Source organism: Zingiber officinale, unplaced genomic scaffold (genome assembly GCF_018446385.1).
Source record: "Zingiber officinale cultivar Zhangliang unplaced genomic scaffold, Zo_v1.1 ctg244, whole genome shotgun sequence".
Classification (NCBI taxonomy): domain Eukaryota; kingdom Viridiplantae; phylum Streptophyta; class Magnoliopsida; order Zingiberales; family Zingiberaceae; genus Zingiber; species Zingiber officinale.
In genome coordinates this window covers 60,854-81,722 of record NW_024589916.1, presented here as the reverse complement: position 1 = coordinate 81,722, position 20,869 = coordinate 60,854, and the positions used below count along the sequence as shown (strand labels likewise).

Genomic DNA, 20,869 nt, shown 5'->3' with positions numbered 1-20,869 from the left:
CACCTCATTGACATCGTCCTAGGCTATGCGGAAGCCTTATGGGAAGCCTCGCGCCTTATATGAAGTTTGTAATGGTCTTTGTCATCGTGTGAAGCCTTATGTTGTTGCATGAAACCTCACATTGTCATTTTTTTAGATTGTCTCCATACAACAATATCCTTGAAGATGAGACTCAAACTTTGAACTTAGGTATATAGCTATCTTCTGTTCTTCATACTCTCTTCTCTTCTTCTTTTTATCTCATTCGTCTTCGATATTTCGTTGTTCAGTTAAAGATCAAAACTCTGATATGGTTTTGGATTTTAAACCTTGTTCCATGGATACATTTATCCAATTATGTTGAAATCAGGGTTCAAAATCTTGAGCCATGTTGGTGTTTTGGTCTTTGATTGGAATGATACTGGTTCGATATTTTGTTGACGTTTTGATGTATAATGTAGGTGATAAATTTGAGGTGGAAGTGGTAAGAGATGAAGAAAAAGAAAAAGCTAAGATAACTATATAGTTAAGCTCAATGTTTGCTTTCCATCTGCATGCTACAATTTGGATATTGTCTTGTATGGAGGCAAGCTATGGAATAAAATGACAACATTATATTAATTGTAGTATGCCAAGGGTGTTGAGTGTCAACATGAAATAATATTTATCAACACAATTGATATAACGACATAGGAGATATTGTCTTGGTGTCGAGGAGTATCACATTTTGATAATTTATCAAAGCAACATGTTTTGACTGTTTAGCGTGCATGGTATGAGATTTCAAACCATGATTGAAACTACACTTTCTCTATTGTTTTTGCTTAAATTAGGTGGTTTGATTATGGTAGAACTTCTTATCCTTTTATTTACCTTGTACCTAGTGCTCTACATCTTTTCCCTTCCCATCCTTCTAATTCTAGGAGTATTGTACCACTCTTTTCATCTTGTGTAATAACATATTGAACTTTTGATGTGCTTATGCCTTAAAGGTAAATTACTGATTTTCAAAGTTTAATTGGTTTGCCTATTTGTCCCATCATCAGTTGAATGGGCGTGTAACATAGTAATTGTTCCTCTTGTTTCATATATAGGTAATAGTTCAGTCTTTTGTTTGGAGATGCAAGATATGTCAAAATAGAATCTGCTTATTAATCGGGTAAACAAGTTTTTGCGTTATGGTTCATACTAATAGGAGGTGGTTCTCATGAACCTCATATAATTTCTTGGCATAGTATTGTTCACTTTCAATGGCGAGTAAATACTTTATTGAGGTATTGGTGTAGAAATGTTAAAGATGAGATGTAAGAAGGATGTGGATACTAAACAACAGATTGATTGTTGATAAATTAGAATAATAGAGGAAAATATTGTAAATGCTTCAATATGCCTTGTATTATGTCATTTTAATGTATCTGCTCTCTCTTCAAACAATGTAAGGCTTGACGAGTTGACTATTTTAAAACCTGATCTTATTATTGTGGTAAGGAGGGTTGTGGATTTATAGGCAGACTGTTGTGATTCGCAACATAAGCACTTCGAAAAACAAATAAAAATTGAGGCCGCGCATACAAATCTAGTGTTTTTTTTAAGGACTTAAATAGCAGATAAATTATGTCCTTGAAACAGATAATAATAGTGAAAAAATATATTACTTTTATTAATAGTAATTCTTGTGTAGACTGTTTAATATATTGAAACTGATCATTTTATTACCTTCTGGTGTATGCAGGCTATATACTATCTTGAGAGAGGTGAGTCTGTTTTTGTAGCTGCTCATACTTCTGCCGGAAAGACTGTTGTTGCTGAATATGCATTTGCTTTAGCATCAAAAGTATGCATATTTATCTTCCATTTCTTTGTCAACATTTTCTTGTTCTCACAAATTCCATGTTTTAAGAAATGCCTTGCAAGGTCATTCAGTGTTATTTTACATCAAAATGTTTTGCAAGGTCACATATTCCTTGCTGGTATTGTCCTTGTTGTCTGAATACTTTAGTTAATCTTGTGCTGAAGTGTTCCAAGTCTAACCTAACATTAGGCATCCTAGTTTTGAAACATATTCATTTGCCTCTTTTAATTGAAATGGATTTTATTGTAGCATTGCACGAGGGCTGTTTATACTGCTCCAATAAAAACTATCAGCAACCAAAAGTACAGGGATTTTTCTGGGAAATTTGATGTAGGCCTTCTTACCGGAGATGTAAGTTTGAAGCCAGAGGCATCTTGTCTTATCATGACTACAGAGATATTGCGGTCAATGCTTTATAAAGGTGCTGATATCATTAGAGACATCGAATGGGTAATGTGCTTGCTTCTTGTTCATTTTATTCGGAGCAATTAAAATGATTTTTCTTTAATTCTTCTTTGTCATTGCGCACAGGTTATATTTGATGAAGTGCATTATGTTAATGATGCTGAGAGAGGAGTTGTTTGGGAGGAAGTGATTATCATGCTTCCAAGTCATGTGAACATCGTCCTACTTTCAGCAACGGTATGTTTTATACCTTAGTCCTACATATTATGTCTAAGCAAACTAGTGGAAATCTCTAAACAAACTTTGAAGTTTCATTCCACGTTGGGATTTTGTTCCCTGCCAATAACAAGATGGTGCTAGTAGTGGGCCAAGCCACCAAGGTGTGCTCAAGATAACCAAGAAATCCATAAATTACATATATGTATATAAATATTTTGTCTACAAGTAGAATGAAAATTATATAGATAAAATGAAAATCAATCTAAGGATCAATAAATTACATATATGTATATAAATATTTTGTCTACAAGTAGAATGGAAATTATACAGATAAAATGAAATCCAATAAAATGAAAATCATTCTAAGGATCAATAGGTCGAGATCTTTGAGCAACATTATGTACTAGACGAAACCAATTGCTATTAAAAGGATGCCTATGACTACAAATTTAGAGGTCAAAGAAAAGCTAAGCACAAATTGTTAAGAGGGTAAACAAAAAAGGTGTGCATGAATTTAATCTTATTTAGGAGGCAAAGGAACTAAATTAGGTCACAATGTTCATCTTGCAACTTTAAATTCTTTCAATGTTCATCTTGCAACTTTAAATTCTTTAACTTATACACATATAGATATATAAATATATCTATATTCATCTATTATTTTATTTTGGTTGGTTGTTGATATTTTGAGTTATAAAAATCATTTCTAAATTATTATCATCATATATATCAATTAATATAATTTTCAATAATCATTATTCACTCAACATGTATAAATGTTATTAATCACATGAGGATGTATAAATGACATCAATGATAAAATTTTGGTAAATTAACTATCAACAAATCATTATTGTTGATAACATTTGACGTATGGACTAAAGGCCCCTCACAGGTGGTATATAACAATATAGTATTATTGTGCAAATAAACATTGATCACATACGACTCCTTGCTACCACATATCTCATGTGTGCCGTCATAAATTTACACTTTTTAGTATTTTTTTATTCATTTAATATCTTATTATTTTACTTTATTTCTTTTTGCCACAATTATTCTATTTTAAGTTCACATTTTATAGATTAGTCTCAACGACGAACCTAAATCAACTTTTTAGCATAAATTATGTTGATTTAATTATGTATTATCATAGGGTGTGCAAATAAAAGCTTTACAACATGAAAATTTAAGTATTTACATCTATTTCATCAAATAGCATGGAAGATCAATAATAATCTAACAAGCATCAATAATTTAGAAGATCCATTTTATATTTTAGTTTTTCAAAACTACCCTTCCTGTGTTAATTTCATATGAGCCTATATGTGAACATAAAAGAAACATTAATTATTTATTCCCCAATAATTTAATTATTAAACTCAATTTGCTATTTTAAATACTATTTTAATCTCTTTTTTTGAAAATAGTTATACAAGCATACACAGTTTAAAATTTTGAGTCAGAGTTTCATTTTATGACTGAAATGATACAGTTTTGGTATTGTTCCAATATAGTTTTAATATTTTTTTAAATATAAAATATATTAATTAAAAAAATATTATTATAATATTTAATTACTATAAATACTTATTATTAAGTTAAATTAATATTTTTAAAAATTAAATTGAGTAAAACTTAGGTGGCGTTTGGTTTAGAGGTTTGGGAATGAGGGAATGGATTAATTCCCAAACCTTGTATTTGGTTGATGAGAATGTAATCAAGATTTTGGAATGAAAACAAAAAATTTAGGTATGGATGAAACCCACCCCTTCCCTTGGGTTTTGATGAAATGGGAATAAGAATTAAGTTTTGGACGAAAATACCCTTAGTATATTTGTTCAATTTTTCTTTCATTTTACTCTCTCCTTGTTCTCTCTCATCATACTTTCTCTCTCCTCATTCTCTCTCATCACATATTCTCTATCATTTTCTCTCTGTATTTTCTCTCATCACACACTATCTCACATTATTTTCTCTCTCTTCATTCTCACCTATTTTTTCATCATACTTTCTCTCTTATCATACTTTCTCTCTCCTCAATCTCTCTTATCATACTCTCTCTCAATATTTTATCTCATCTTACTTTCTCTCTCTTCATTCTCTTTCATCACACTCTCTCCTCATTCTCTCTCATCACACACACATTCTCTCTTATTATTTTCTCTCATTTTTTCATCATACTTTCTCTCTCATCATATTGCTCTCTCTTCAATCTCTCTTACCATACTCTCTCTCCATATTTCCTCTCATCACACTTTCTCTCTCTTCATTCTCTTTCATCACACTCTCTCGTCATTTTCTCTCATCACACTTTTCCTCTCTTCATTTTTCCCATCATATTTTCTCTCTCATCACATTTTCTCATCATACTTTCTCTCCTCAATCTCTCATTTTCTCTCATCACACTTTCTCTCTCTTTATTTTGTCCATCACTCTTTCTCTCTCAACACATTTTCTCTCTCATCATACTTTTTCTCTTCTCAATCTCTCCTATCATGCTCTCTTTCCTCATTTTCTCTCATCACACTTTCCTTCTCTTCATTTTTTCCCTTCACACTTTTTCTCTTATCACATATTCTCTCTCATCCTTCTCTCTCATCATATGTTTCTCTCACATTCAACTTTCTCTTCCATATAATTTTTTTCTCTTATTTTTCTTCTAAGGGTAAAAAATGAAATTTAGGTTCATTCCGATTGAAAATATTCAACTAACCAAATATTATTTTTAAGAATGATAACCCAAACTCATACCCATTTCCATTCCACAATACTATGATACCCATTCCCATTCCGATTCCTAGGAGAGAATCAAACGCCACCTTAATTTAGGATTAACTAAAGTTTACACATAATGATTGAGATCGAGTAAGTTTAATTTAAATTTACATTTAATTTATTTTAATTAGTTTAAGAGGAAATTGTTTCCTATGTATTTAAGGAAAAAAGCAATAAGAAAAAAATTCATATAAATAAAAAAAATAAAATATGAGGAAGAAGGAGAAAGAATGAAGAGGGGATGAATTAATCATTAAAAAAATTTAAAAAATTAACAGTTTAAAAATTGAGACTGGAAAAAAATTAAATTAAAAAAAATCAGCCTCGCGCAGGCCCTTCGGGACACGTGAGGCTTTTGCGGCCGTGGGATTTCGCACGAGGCATGCTGATGTTGCTGTGATGCCACTCAACGGGCGGAACAAGATGTTTTACCTAATATGACAAGAGATTTTAAACTTCGTAAGCATATATAATCAATTTTATCTATTTATTTATGTACAAGGAATACTTCTAGTATTAGCAAGTCACCTTGTTTCATTCAAACTCATTCTTCTAGTACAATATAAAAATAACTCAGAAAATTTGAAATAATATCCAATAATGATAACAACATTTTTTTTTAAAAAAATTAACTAAATTTCAAAGTCAATGAATCAAATCTTGACCCCTTTATCTCAGTTCCTACAAGAGACCTGTACTACTATCGAATAGCAAATTCATATATGTACTCATTTTTTCCCATCCTAAGCTAAACAAACCAACCTAATCAGAAATTTAATAAAATAAAATAAATGTATCTTGCAACTTTCCTTACTGATGCAATAATGGAGGTGTTTTTGTTATGAAATGCTCGAGTCAATTGGGCCTATACAATTGATCATAATTAATCCAAATTAATAAATTATTTTCTGATATCAATAAAGAAATATATACCAATAATTAGTTGTTGTATGAACAACAATCTTGTTGAGCGAGAATACCTAGAGGTTCAGAAACAAAGTATACCTACGATCCTATCCTATGTATGTTGGGCAACAAGAGAGCTAGTGGCTCTCACACACTTAGCTCCAACAACAAGCGATGGTGTAGGCTGTGACAAAGAAAGGAACGCTGCCGCTGATCAGGTTGCTGGCTATTGTTGGCTGGAAAAGAGGAAGAAGGCTGCTGCTGGAAAAACAGAAGAAGCTTGCTGTTCACTGGTTGGAAGAGAAAGAAGGGAAGCTACTGCTGATGCTGGAAAAAAAGGGGGTGCTGCAGAATCTGGCGTTGAGAATAAGGAGAGGGACTGAGCTACTGATGCTGGGAGAAGTTGCTGGTGGTGTTGTTGTTGGGTTGGGGGTGGGGGGGTTTGGATTTGGCACGTGGAAAGGAGGAGAAGAGGTGGTGCGGTGTGTGTGGGAGAGAAAACACGAGGGAAAGAGATTTCCTAAAAAATTGCCTAATTCATTTTAAACTGATTAAATTGGTTTAAAATTTAGTTCGGTCACAAATTGGTCAAAACAAATCCAAATCGACTCTGGTTTGAACTCACGCAATCCTAATCTCCGTGCCTACTCGATTGATTCTATTCGAACCCACTCCAGCTTCAACTCGACTCGACGGTCAAATTTCATTTTTAATGGTTTGGCTCCATCTATTTTGTTGGTTCATCATTTTAGAAAAACTTGAATTCATTAATTTGCCGATTCAATTTATTATTGTTATTATTATTAGATTTTTTTTCATTTATAAAAATAAGTGTTTAACACTTACCAAGCTCGTAGTTGCCATGACTTGAATAGGAAACAAAGAAGGATTACTTGCCACTTTGCATCTCAAAGAGAAAATGAGGATGTGAACAAGTTAAAGGTTTTATTATTCCATCCACACATGTGGATTTCAATACCACAACTTACAACAATAGTGAAGGTTATCAAAGGTTTTTGTGTTGTCAACGAGATCATGTGAGAGGTCTTCACTGTTGGTTGCATCCTTCAGCAATAGTAGCATGTGCGAAAACAAAGACAAAGACAAGAGGGAGAAAGATTGGAGAGAGATCGAGAGAGACAGAGAGAAAGAGAGAGAGAGAGAAGGGATGCTGGTGGAGAGGGGAGAAGGGGACCAACTTTTGCTGATGACTTGAGTCAACAACGAATTATGCGCGTGCCAACAAAGTGGTTGAGTGACGTCGAGAGTAGAGGAAGAGAAGAATCAGGTAGTGAAGAGAGCATGCAGAGAGAGGAAGGAGACTATAAATAACTCCTTTCCCCTAAAAACTGTACCACATACAAATTTGGTTTTAATCTTAAACTTTCCAAATTGAGTTGAATTGAACCCCAACTCTACTCTAAACTCCATGCCTACTTAATAGGCTCCATCCAATCCTGAATTGATTTCTACTCGACCCCAAACTCCAAAATTTCAGTTCAAGTCATCTTAATTAGTTATCTTAAATTTTGAAAAATTAATTAAAGACAAATTTAGTATCTAACATAAACAAGGATTCTTCTTGTTCCAACTTTTGTCACATTGGGAGAGGTCAAGAAAGACTATTTTTGAAACAAGTTTTTACAATAACATTGTATTTATCAAATCACTAATTGAATTATTTAAAAGTAGAGCATAATTAAGAATGAGAACTGGATTGTTATTATGAAATGAGACTATTTTTATCAAAATTTTAAATATTTTTTGACACTGCAATTTGCAGCAATTATGAGTCTTGAAAGTAAGAAATAATTATGAAAAACTGAAATTTTTGCTAAAAAGTTTGAAATTTACTTCGAACAAATTACAAGCATTATTAATTGACATCCGAAGAAGGAATTTCTCATGGTCTTCAAATTTAGAACTGCTCTAATGTTACAAAATCTGTCCTAGTTTTATAGAGGTCTAGTGGAAATCCTTTTTTTCTCATTGCAACATTTTGTTTGCAAAATTTGAGTATACAATGAAAATATTATATAAATTACAAATGACCATAATTCAAAATTAGTTATGTGGCTGCAAATATTTTTAAATTGATTGAGTTGATCAAATTAATCAACAAATATAAACCAAAAAGAAAAAGCATATTAGTAATCTAATTAATTATAATAAAAAATGTAATTAAAAGTTTCAAATTATATTTGAGTAGGTTATATGTGTAAATCATTATACAATGAAAATATTATATAAATTACAAATGACCATAATTGAAAATTAAAACTTATGGGGTTGCAAATATTTTTAAATTGATTGAGTTGATCAAATTAATCATATAAACCAAAAAGAAGAAGCATATTAGTAATCTAATTAATTATAATAAAAAATGTAATTAAAAGTTTCAGATTATATTTGAGTAGGTTATATGTGTAAATCATTATACAATGAAAATATTATATAAATTACAAATGACCATAATTGAAAATTAAAACTTATGGGGTTGCAAATATTTTTAAATTGATTGGGTTGATCAAATTAATCAACAAATATAAACAAAAAAGAAGAAGCATATTAGTAATCTAATTAATTATAATAAAAATTGTAATTAAAAGTTTCAAATTATATTTAATTAAAAATTAATTATATTATCATTAATAATTTTTTTAATCAGATAAGTATCACAACGATATCTACACGACATAGTACAATATCGAAATTGTGTTGTTTGATTAAAATTCCATTACAACTGAAGATTTTTGTAAAGAGTAATCAAGACTCAGGACTTTGTGAGTCTAAAACTTAGAACTTATTACTTAGAAGGGCCACTAATTTATACAAGAGATGATACACACTTTACAAGAAAGAGACTCTTCGGTTTACAGTAAAGACTATTAACTCCTAGTTTCCAATAGAGACTCTTCGGTTCCCATGATACTATTAACTCCTAGTTTCCAACATTCCCCCTCAAGTTGGAGCGTAGATATCAAAGGCATCCAACTTGTTGCTGAGATACGCAATCCTTGGTCCTCGAAGAGCTTTGGTGAGCAAGTCTGCCAGCTGATCATTAGAGTTGACGAAGGACGTGGTGATTTCTCCGGAAACAACTTTCTCACGGATAAAATGACAATCCACTTCTATGTGCTTTGTTCGTTCATGGAACATTGGGTTAGAAGCAATATGGAGAGCTGCTTGATTATCACATATTAACCTCATCGTTCCAACCTCACAGAAATTCAACTCAGCAATGAGTTGTTTTGACCATATCAGTTCACACGTAACAAGGGCCATAGCTCGATACTCTGCTTCAGCGCTTGATCGTGCAACCACATTCTGTTTCTTGCTTTTCCAAGAGATGAGGTTTCCACCAAATAGAATACAATACCCAGAGGTGGATCTCCTATCACTCGGGGACCCAGCCCAATCTGCATCGGCATAGCCAGTAATTTCTTTGTGTCCCCTATTTTCATATACCAATCCTTTTCCAGGTGACCCTTTAATGAATCTCAAAATTCGGACAACAGCATCCCAATGTTCAGTACGAGGGGAATTTAGGAGCTGGCTTACTACACTGACAGCAAAAGCAATGTCTGGTCTAGTGATAGTGAGATAATTTAGCTTCCCCACCAATCTTCGATATCTGTTGGGATCAGAGAATAGTTCTCCTTGATCAGGAAGAAGTTTGACATTTGGATCCATTGGGTTCTCTACTGGTTTGCAATTTAACATTCCAGTTTCTTCAAGGATATCGAGGGCATATTTTCTCTGCGATATGGCGACTCCTGACTTGGACTGAGCAACCTCTATTCCAAGAAAATATCTCAGTTTTCCCAAGTCCTTTGTTTCAAAATGACGGAGTAAATGTTCCTTCAATCTTTGAATTCCAGCGTGGTCATTTCCTGTTATGACAATATCGTCTACATACACCACAAGATACATGCATAGGCTCGAAGAATGTTTGTAGAATACTGAGTGGTCTACTTTACTTCTGATCATTCCAAATTCTTGTAGAGCCAAGCTGAATCGTCCGAACCAACATCGAGGAGACTGTTTAAGACCATATAAGGACTTGTGGAGTCTACAGACCAGGCCTGACTCTCCCTGAGCAACAAACCCAGGTGGTTGCTCCATATAAATCTCCTCAGATAGGTCACCATGCAGAAATGCATTCTTGATATCAAGCTGGTGTAAGGGCCACTGGTTCATGGCTGCCATGGAAAGAAAGATTCGAACCGAAGCCATTTTTGCCACAGGAGAAAACGTATCTCCATAATCTTGGCCAAAAATCTGAGTGAACCCTTTAGCCACAAGGCGTGCTTTAAGTCGATTCACAGTGCCATTTGGCCCAACCTTCACAGTAAAGACCCATCGGCATCCAACGGGATTTTTCCCTATGGGTAAAGGAACCAGGGACCATGTCTGATTAAACTTCAATGCTTGCATTTCTTCAATCATTGCCTGCCTCCATCCTGGATGAGAAAGGGCCTCCTGTACATTTTTTGGGATTGAAACAGAGGACAAGGAAGAAGTGAAAGCACATTGTATAGGAGAAAGGCGATGATAACTAACAAAATTGTAAATAGGATGAGGGTTACGAGTGATACGGTTACCTTTGCGAACCGTAATTGGGAGATCAGAAGGATCCGAAATCGGTTGGGATGCTTGGTCAGGCACTGAAGCACTGGGCTCATGAACAGGAGCTGGTTGAGGAGTCGGAACATTGCGGGAACGACGCTGATAAGTGATCAAATGAGGAGATCCTTCTTGAACATTGGACTCAGGAGTGGTTATATCAAGAAAGGGTATTGGCAAGACCGGGGATGGAATGACAGTTTCTTCTTTGGAGGTGAAGAATGGTGTATTCTCAAAGAAAGTCACATCGGCAGAGATAAAGAACCGATGCAACGAAGGAGAATAACATTTGTAACCTTTCTGAACCCTTGAATATCCAAGGAAGATACATTTAATTGCTTTGGCTGCGAGTTTATCTTTTCCTGGAGATAAATCATGCACAAAACAAGTACATCCAAAGATACGCAGAGGTATCTTGTATGTTGGTTCATTGGGAAACAAAAGGGAGTGAGGAACCTGATTACCCAATACTGAAGATGGCATTCGATTGATCAAATATCCTGCGGTAAGAACCGCATCAGCCCAAAAACTTAGAGGAACATTAGCTTGAAGCAATAAAGTACGAGCAGTATCAAGCAAATGTCGATGTTTTCTTTCCGCAATACCATTTTGTTGTGATGTGTGTGAGCAACTAGACTGATGAATCATGCCTTTAGCGATCACAAAAGAGTTGAATGAAGAAGAGAAGTATTCTTTAGCATTATCACTACGGAAGATGTGGATTGTACGACCAAATTGGGTAGAAACCTCGGAACAAAACTTCTTAAAATTCTCAAATAGTTCAGATCGTTCTTTCATTAAATAGATCCAAGTACATCTTGAATAATCATCTATAAAGGTAACAAAATAACGAAAACCTAGAACAGAAGTGGTGCGACAAGGTCCCCAAACATCAGAGTGGATTAACTCAAAAGGAAACTTGGATCGACTAGCTTTCTTATTTTTGTAGGAATAACGAACATGCTTACCAAGTTGGCAAGGTTCACATTGGAGAGATTGTAAATGAGAAAATCTAGGAACCATCTTTTTCAACTTACTCAGACTTGGATGTCCTAGACGATTATGAAGAGTATCTGGAGAATCAGCCGCAGCACAAAGAGTAGAGGATGAAGATTGAAGGAAGTAGAGCCCATGCGACTCAGAGCCTGCGCCAATCATCTGTCCCGTACTCCGGTCCTGGATATGAAAAGAATCCGGAAGAAAGGTTACTGAGCAATTGAGAGAGCGAGTTAACTTACTAATTGATAGTAAATTAAACGGGCTGCCGGGAACAAGAAGAACAGAATCTAAATTTAGAGTAGGAAGGGGAGAAATTTTGCCTACTCCAGCAGGTTGTATTTTTGAACCATCTGCAAGGGTTATAACATGGGTTTTTTTTGTGGAAGACAAGTTTGAAAGCAATGAAGGATTACCAGCAATATGGTCGGATGCACCGGAGTCCAGAATCCAGGAGGAAGAGGGCAAAGAGTGAGAAAAGCAAACCGAAGAATTACCAGATTGAAGTTCTAGGGCTGCTACATCGCTAGAAGCAGCTTTGAAATTAAGGAACTCTTTATATTCGTCGTTAGACACGACGAACTTGTTTTCTTTTAGGGATTCATCTTTCTTGGCTGAGTTTACCACTTGCACCTGTGACATATTTGCAGATTTTGCTGGGAAGCCATGTAAAGTGAAGCATCGATCTCGAGTATGTCCTATTCGATTACAATGGGAACACTGTGGTCGATTTCCACGACCTCCTCTCCCACGTCCACGACCCCGGCCTCCACGATCAGAGTTGGTAAAGAGTATAGCAGAATCAACTTCAGTTTTGAGAGACCCATCGGTTAATGGCACACGAACCAACCGATCAATGAGTTCATCGACAGTAGGAATATTTGGGTTGGTAAGAACTTGATTCTTGACACTGTCAAAATTCTTATGTAATCCGTGAAGAACAAACACCATATACATCTGATCCAATTTCTCCAACACTTTGCTGGGATCGCTATATGTTAGGTGCATCTTGACTTGATGAATCGTGGACTGGGCTTTGTTGAGATATGAAGTTAAGTCATGATCCTGCATCTGAAGAGTTGCCAAATTATGGACAGAATCATAGAGCCGTTGAATGTCATTGGCATAAACACTCTTAGCTTTTTTCCAGATATCATAACAGGACTTGTAGGAGCGATAATGAACCAAGAGTGATGGCTCAATAGACTGCCAAAGAAGAGACACCAGCTGATAATCAATTCTCTGCCATTCAGCCTTCGATGCATCATCATGCTCCGCTACTTGAGTTTCGAGGTGATCCGAAAGCCCTTGACCAAGGAACCAAATCTCAACAGCCGAAGACCAATCCATATAATTTTTGCCATTGAGTTTCTCAGAGGTAATAGAGGGAGTTCCTGAAAAGGCAAATGAAAAGGGACTTTTCTGGACTCCTGAACCTTGCTGGACCATGCTCGATGAGGATGAGGCCATAGTAACAGTGATAAGCTAGTGAAGCAGAGGAAGAAGAGGCGACCTTGTCTGGTAGGTGTTGTCTTCTGGATTTGAGAAGAAATAGACAAACCCCAGGCTCTGATACCATGTAAAGAGTAATCAAGACTCAGGACTTTGTGAGTCTAAAACTTAGAACTTATTACTTAGAAGGGCCACTAATTTATACAAGAGATGATACACACTTTACAAGAAAGAGACTCTTCGGTTTCCAGTAAACACTATTAACTCCTAGTTTCCAATAGAGACTCTTCGGTTCCCATGATACTATTAACTCCTAGTTTCCAACAATTTTAAATCTTGGACAAACTCTTCTATTGTTAAATTGCCAAAGGCCTTCTGTTTCTCATTAATGAGGAAACAATCTAATCAATTACTAAGAAAATAGTTAATTATAATAAAATGTTAAAAGTTACAAAGTATATTGAGTAAAAATCAATTACCTCATCATTAATAATTCAATTGCATAAGTATCAAAATTGTAACGACACAACACAATACAATATTGAAATTGTGTCATTCATATCAAAGATTGAAACTCCATTACAACTCGAGATTTTAAATTTGGAATATCTCTGTTGTTATTGTGCAAAGTTCTTTTGGTGCTTCTGGATGAGCGAATCTCATAGTGTCTTGAAGAGGAAAAGAAGAAGGAAAAACTATACTACTAGTTCTATGACTTGAAAAAGGAGACTTTGTTCTTTGCTTGTTCGTTGTGAAGAGGGAGTCTTGTTGTGGATAAAGTCGTCCATGTTGTCCTTGAAGAAGAAGGGTTCGTTTGATCCTGCCTACACTGCCCCAACCCTCTTTTGTGTTTTTGTTTTTTTGTTGTTGTTTACGGGTATACCATTTAGGGTTTTGTCTTAGAGTTTAGGTGTTGAATTATAGTATTAAACATAAGAAAAATTTCAAAATGAAAAAAAATTTAGGTGCTCACGTCGCACTCCTTACCCCTCACACCTCGTGGGCACCTAATTTTTTTTTTTTCGTTTTGATTTTTTTTTTTTTTTTGCGCTTAATACTATAACCCATCCTTAAATCCCAAGGCAAAACCCTAAATGGTATACCCATAAACTAAAAAAAAAAATACAAAAGAGGATTGGGGCACTGCCCTTACGGGCAGGATCGAACAAACCCTTCCTTTCAAGGACAACATGGACGACTTTATCCACTAACAAGACTTTCTCTTCATGATGGAGAAGCAAAGAACAAAGTCTCCTTTTTCAAGTCATAGAACTAGTAGTATAGTTTATCCTTACCAAGAGGAAGCCTCATTTCGGTGTTATGGAACCCTCACAGTTGGCAAATGAAGTTGTCTTGTATCTTGACAATGTTCTTTGCACCGATATTAAATAATATCTGCATCTGTTCTTTACACATTTAAACATCCATTTTGCCAACTTATGGCTGAATCTGTAGTGGCAGTTTTATCTTAAAGCATGCAAGATTCTACAGCCAGTGTTGTTGACTTTTAAGTGTTAGAATCTTTCATTCCATAGTACATTTGTTTTGGCTTTCTCAAATTACTCAGTTGCACAAAATAAATTGAAAGATCATGTCATGTAGGAGAATTAGTTCTGATGTATCACTTATATTACTGGTAAAATGAAATATGTTACTATATTTTTTTTCTGATTTGTAAAATTGTAGTAAATTGGCTTCTTGAATATTTTCCAGGTCCCTAACACAATTGAATTTGCGGATTGGATTGGCCGAACAAAACAAAAGAAAATACGTGTGACAGGGCAAGTCTCAATTACTTTGATAATAGAATTATGCAACTGTTTCACCTGTTGTAATTCTTTTTTGTACCAACCCCTTATTTTGTCCACTAGTTCACCTTGTTTCTTTTGTGATACCTGGAAAATAATACTACTCGGGTTTCTTCTCAGGACTATCAAAAGACCTGTTCCACTTGAGCACTGCTTGTTCTTCTCTGGGGGGTTGTTCAAAATATGTGAGAATGATGAGTTTTTGCCTCAAGGATTCAAAGCAGTAAAAGAAGTTTATAAAAAAAGAAAGTCTAATGCTGTTGGAGGCCCTTCTGGAGTGAAACATGTTGCTTCACACTTTCATGGTGGAGGCCAACCCAAGCAATTTGACCGTTCTAATCGAGAGAGAAGTCAAAAGCATTCAGGACATCAGAATGCTCAGAATTCCTTGAATACTAGCGGGAATCAACATACTTCAGGTCTAAGGAGATCCGAGTCCTCTTTGTGGCTGTCACTCATAAACAAGCTTTCAAAGAATGCCCAATTGCCTGTAAGGAGCTTATTATTCAAGTCAAGAGATAGTTTTTTCTATTAATCTAACACATGCTTATGATTTTTTCCCCCCTTTGCTATGCTAAAATTGGTGGTTAGCTCTTTCAAATAATATTTTAGACAGTTATTTAGTTCTTTCAAATGATATTGTGTCTAGTTCTTTCAAATAATATTATTAAAATTGATTTGTTAAAGTTATTTTCCAGAAGTTTGAGTGAATAGGAAAAGAGTCATTTATATATTTATATCCTTAATGCTCATCCTTCATGTATGGATTGATATATTTACCTAATTGGCTCAAAGGCAACACATGAATTGATTGATGAACTTTTCTTTAAATCTCTTGCTTTTATAGCATATTAAAGTTGATTGACTATTCATTTATCCCAATGTTTGAGCTATTCGGAAAGGATCAATCTATATGACTATATCCTTATAAATATGGTTTTGTTTTCCAAATTTTGTAAAGAGTGTTTCTTTCTTCTTCCTTTGTCCTGTTGAATCTGACTTATTTGAAAATTTTCTTGATTTGACCATTCAGTTTTTATCTATTCAATCTCAGTTTTGGTGCCTCGTATTTGTAGCAACCTGTGTTTTTTTTTCTTTTCAATTTTCAGCTCAATAATCTACAACTCTGGTCTACCATGTTTAAAAGGACTGTTTGTAAATGCAAGGTTACCTGACAGATAGGAACATGGTTTTGCATCATTTTAGGTATAGGCACAATATTTGATTCATTAGCTTGTGTATGTGGTTAACCTTTCACCAATTGCACTGTGCATTCACTTCCAGAGGTTTTTGTTTGTGCTTTAGGTTGTGATTGTTAAATTTGTTTTTTATCTGGGTTCATGTTGGTGTCAGGTTGTCATTTTCTGCTTTTCCAAGAATCGTGTTGATAAATCAGCAGATAACATGACCGGGACTGACTTGACAAGTAATTCTGAAAAAAGTGAAATTCGGGTCTTTTGTGACAAAGCATTTTCAAGGCTAAAAGGATCTGATAGGAATCTTCCACAAGTAATGCTGTTAAATAAACTCATTGTGTTATTTAAAGTTATTAACTTGACATTAATCGAACTTCGTATGTGTTTATTTAGGTTGTTCGTGTCGAGAACTTGCTTAAGAGGGGTATTGGTGTGCACCATGCGGGGCTTCTTCCAATTGTAAAAGAAGTTGTTGAGATGCTCTTTTGTCGGGGTGTCATTAAGGTTCTGATTTTTTTTTCACGTAATTACAGTTATTTAATGCACGAATGAATGACATCTTGGCAATTACTTATGTGAAAGTTTTTTTGTTTGGTTTCATCCAATTTACTTAAATAGAAAATCCATTATTAAACTCCTAATGTTTTTTTCCATGTCAAAAGAGAGACAATAACAACCAAGCCTCATCTCTTTTCGAAGAGGTTTCAAAAGACAAAAAAAAGTAGGTGCATATCTGACAATTATTTTTAGAAAACTAATGCAACTAGAAAATTGAAGAATGGAAATTGAAGAACAAACACATAATGAGGCTTGCTACTGTGATGTAAAAACTCTCACAAATGCAACTAAAAATACGTTAATAATGTTTTTATTGATTTTTTATTTTTTTTAAAATCAGTTAATTCAGTTACGGACTCAATTAACCAATTTTTTATGATTCAACTTTAGCTTTAATAGTAAAAACGATTGGTAATTTTTTTTAGTTAATTTGGTTTTAACAAGTTTAGTTCATGCGTACTCACCCCCAGTTTTGAATTTGTAGTAAAATATTTGTAAAAATAAAAATAAAATTTATTTGATGTATTAGGTAAAGAGAATAATAAAAAATTCTAATGATATTGAGCATAAATTTTATTAAATTCTGAAAATATTATATTGATGTAGTAAGTTAATAAGAATATAAAGTTCGATCTTTCTTACTATATCAAAGTAGCAACTTCTTATATTACTAAACAAATTTAGATAATATTTTTATCTCTAATTTTCACTATGATATTTTCCTATTCCATTATTTATGATATAAAAACTCCGCCCATGGCGAACTAGTCATGGTCGGTCCCAAGCTCGGATAAAAGAGGAGGGTTGTGTTAGGTTGCTAACTAGTGTTAAAACTATGACAAATGTTCAATGAATTCATTAAACTATTATATTCCTTGTAAGGAACGCATTGTAGGGTTCGACTATAATGTCTCGGTAAGGACAGCTACATCTCCAGAACTCAGGTGTAAATATGCTCTAGTTCGCGTTCCAGGTCCAATCGTAATGTATCAGTAAGGACCGCTACATCTCCATAAGAACTTGAGTGTAGTGTTAAATATGCAAGAGTTCTCACACCATAGGTTGGATAAGAATAAATATGATAGAAAAATTAATAGTCTAAGATTTAGAACATGGTAAATCAATGGAGGTAGTATATATGATGATTAGGAGAATAATTAGTACACAAGAAACAAAATGAGTAGGCGAGAAGACAAAGATGATAGAGAGTTCGGGTTTTAAGTTATAGTACACATGAAAGAGTAAAGCAAGAAATGGAGTGTGTATTGTTGTAGATAGTTTGTTAATGGATGACGTTGTAGGATTGGTTAAAAAAGGGGATAGAATTATAACCTTTAAGATAATAGTGACGAAATAAACTATAAACATAATTAGCATATATGCACCGCAAGTAGGATTAGATGAAGTTACTAAATCAAGGTTTTGGCATGACTTAGATGAAGTATTACAAAATATTTTGCCAAATGAAATGATTTTAATGGGAGGTGATCTAAATGGGCATGCCAGAGTGAAAAATGAGGAATATGAGAGGGTACATGAAGTTATGGGTTTGGAACGAGAAATGAATAAGAGAAAATTATATTAGATTTTGCGATAGCATATAATTTTATATTAGCTAATACATTTTTAAAGAAAAGAGAAGAACACTTAGTCACGTTCAAAAGTGGGAATAGGAAATCGCAAATTGACTTTCTTACGATTAGGAAAAAGGATAGAAAGATTTGTAAAGATTATATGGTTCAGGTCATTAAGGCGGTAAATGAACCAAGCGTTCTTGAATAAGCTTGGTGTTCGGCTTGGTAAGAGCATGTTGATGTTCATTCAATATACACAAGATTAATTAAACAAACATGCTTGAACACATATGTGCTCAGCTCGTTAACGTTCGTGAACAATGTTCACGAACCATATTCATTAATAAAACTTGATGCTAAATAAACAATAAAATAAAATAAAATAAATAAATAAATTTGAATTATTAAGATTAATAACCAATTAAACAATTAAAAGTTGTAAAACAATCAAACAAGCTTGAATTAAGAACTTGATAACATCTAAATGAACCAAGGTCAAACTAAGCTTAAGTCAAGCTTGAATTGAAAGCTTGATAACATCTAAACGAACCAAGCTTAACCCAAGTTTTAAACAAGCTCAAGTTCATAAAAAATAAACCTAATTGTTTAAGTTCGGCTCGGTTATTTTATCAAACAAGCTTGAACACCCTAAAGCTCAGCTCGAATTAGCTCGGCTCGTTTACAACCCTAAAGGTTATCCCTGGATAAAGCTTAACTACCCAATATAGGTTAGTTGTGTTGGATACACACTTAAAGAGTATCAATTGAAAGAAAATATATACGACTCATATAATTAAGTGGTGAAAGTTAAAGGATAGGAAGTAAAATATATTTAAGGAGAAGATAGAAGTACAAACATTAGGTGAAATATAGGGTGACTCTAATACAACATGGGATAAAATGATATCAAAGTTGAAAATATTAGTTAAGAGTGTACTCGATCAGCCAAAGAGACATACACCACTAAGTAATGAATATTGGTGGTGGAATGAGAAAGTAAGAAAGACGAATCGCTTATAAAAAATTATATATTTATAAGAATGAGGAAAACTTAAAAAAAAATCTACAGTAGCTAAGAAAGAAGCTAAAAAAGTAGTGAGTGAAGCAAAGAATGAAACTTTTAAACAATTATATCAAAAATTGGATACAAAAGAAGGGGAAAGAGACATTATAGAATAGTTAAAGTGAGAGAAAGGAAGACAGAGATCTTATCCAAATAAAATATATTAAAGATAATGTAATAAGGTACTAGTAAGCGATGAAGAAATAAAAGAGCAGTGGAAGAGATATTTTCATCAACTTTTTAATGAAGGTTTATGTGACCAACTTAACTTACGTAATTTAAGCAGATCAAATGAGTATAGAAATTTAAATTTTTATTATAGAATTCAAACTTCAGAAGTAGAATAATCTTTAAATGAGATGTGCAATGGAAAAGCTGTTGGACTCGATGATATTCCGATAGAGATATAGAAGTGTCTAGTGAAACAAGTTATTAAGTGACATACAAAATTATTTAACATGATATTGAAAACGGAAAAAAATGTCTGATCAATGGAAGGTAAGTACTCTAGTTCCCTTATATAAAAATAAGGGAAACGTACAAAATTATGCAAACTATAGGGGTATTAAACTAATGAGTTATACTATTAAACTTTGGGAAAGAGTAATAGAAAAAAGATTAAAAAAAGGAGACAACAGTGATTGAAAATCAATTTGGGTTCATGCCTGGAAGGTCGACAATTGAAGCTATACATCTTTTTAGACAATTAATTAAAAAAAATTAAGAGAAAAAAAAGATCTACACATGGTCTTCATTGACTTAGAAAAAGTTTATGATAGAGTTACAAGAGAAATTATATGGAGAATTTTAGAAAAGAGGGATGTTAGTATAATATATATTGAACTAATTAAGGATATGTATGAGGATGTAATTACCAGAGTAAAGACTTCAGACAGAGTAATTGTAACATTTTCAATAAAGATAAAGTTACATCAAGAATCAACTCTAAGTCCCTATCTTTTTATACTAATTATGGAAGAACTCATTGTATACAATCAAGATATATTATCGTGGTGCATGTTGTTTGCAGATATTGTTTTGGTAGATGAAACATGTGAGGGAGTAAATGCTAAACTAGAATCTCAGTGGGAAATACTAGAAGGGAAAAATTTTAGGCTTAGTGGCATAAAGACAGAATATATGAAATTTAAGTTTAACAATATTAGATATAATGATACAATTGTTAAGTTAGAAGACGAGTTGCCTGGAACCGAGAGGTTTTAGTATCTAGGATCATTTTTGTAAATGATGGAGGAATTAAGAGAGATGTATTGTATAGAATACAAGTAGAATAGTTGAAATTGAGAGTGTCGAGTGTTTAATGTGACCGTAACCTGTAAAATTTAAGGGAAAGTTCTATCAAACCGCAATTAGACCTGTTATGTTATATGAAGCTGAATGTTGGACTATGACTTGAGCATATAAGCAGAAGATGAGAGTGCAGGGATGAAGATGCT

The 20,869-nt window shown here is 33.7% G+C and overlaps 1 protein-coding gene across 2 annotated transcripts in view; it reads left to right on the top strand.

Moving 5' to 3' along the window:
* The window catches only part of LOC122037203 (DExH-box ATP-dependent RNA helicase DExH11-like), a 94,490-nt gene that overhangs the window by 12,806 nt on the left and 60,815 nt on the right, over positions 1–20,869 (top strand). For both annotated transcript variants that reach the window (XM_042596660.1, XM_042596661.1), the window contains exons 8-14: positions 1,712–1,813; positions 2,081–2,281; positions 2,363–2,473; positions 14,927–14,994; positions 15,142–15,511; positions 16,375–16,530; positions 16,611–16,721. In XM_042596660.1, the coding sequence (XP_042452594.1) occupies positions 1,712–1,813; positions 2,081–2,281; positions 2,363–2,473; positions 14,927–14,994; positions 15,142–15,511; positions 16,375–16,530; positions 16,611–16,721 (1,119 nt within the window). The remainder of the gene's footprint in view (positions 1–1,711; positions 1,814–2,080; positions 2,282–2,362; positions 2,474–14,926; positions 14,995–15,141; positions 15,512–16,374; positions 16,531–16,610; positions 16,722–20,869) is intronic.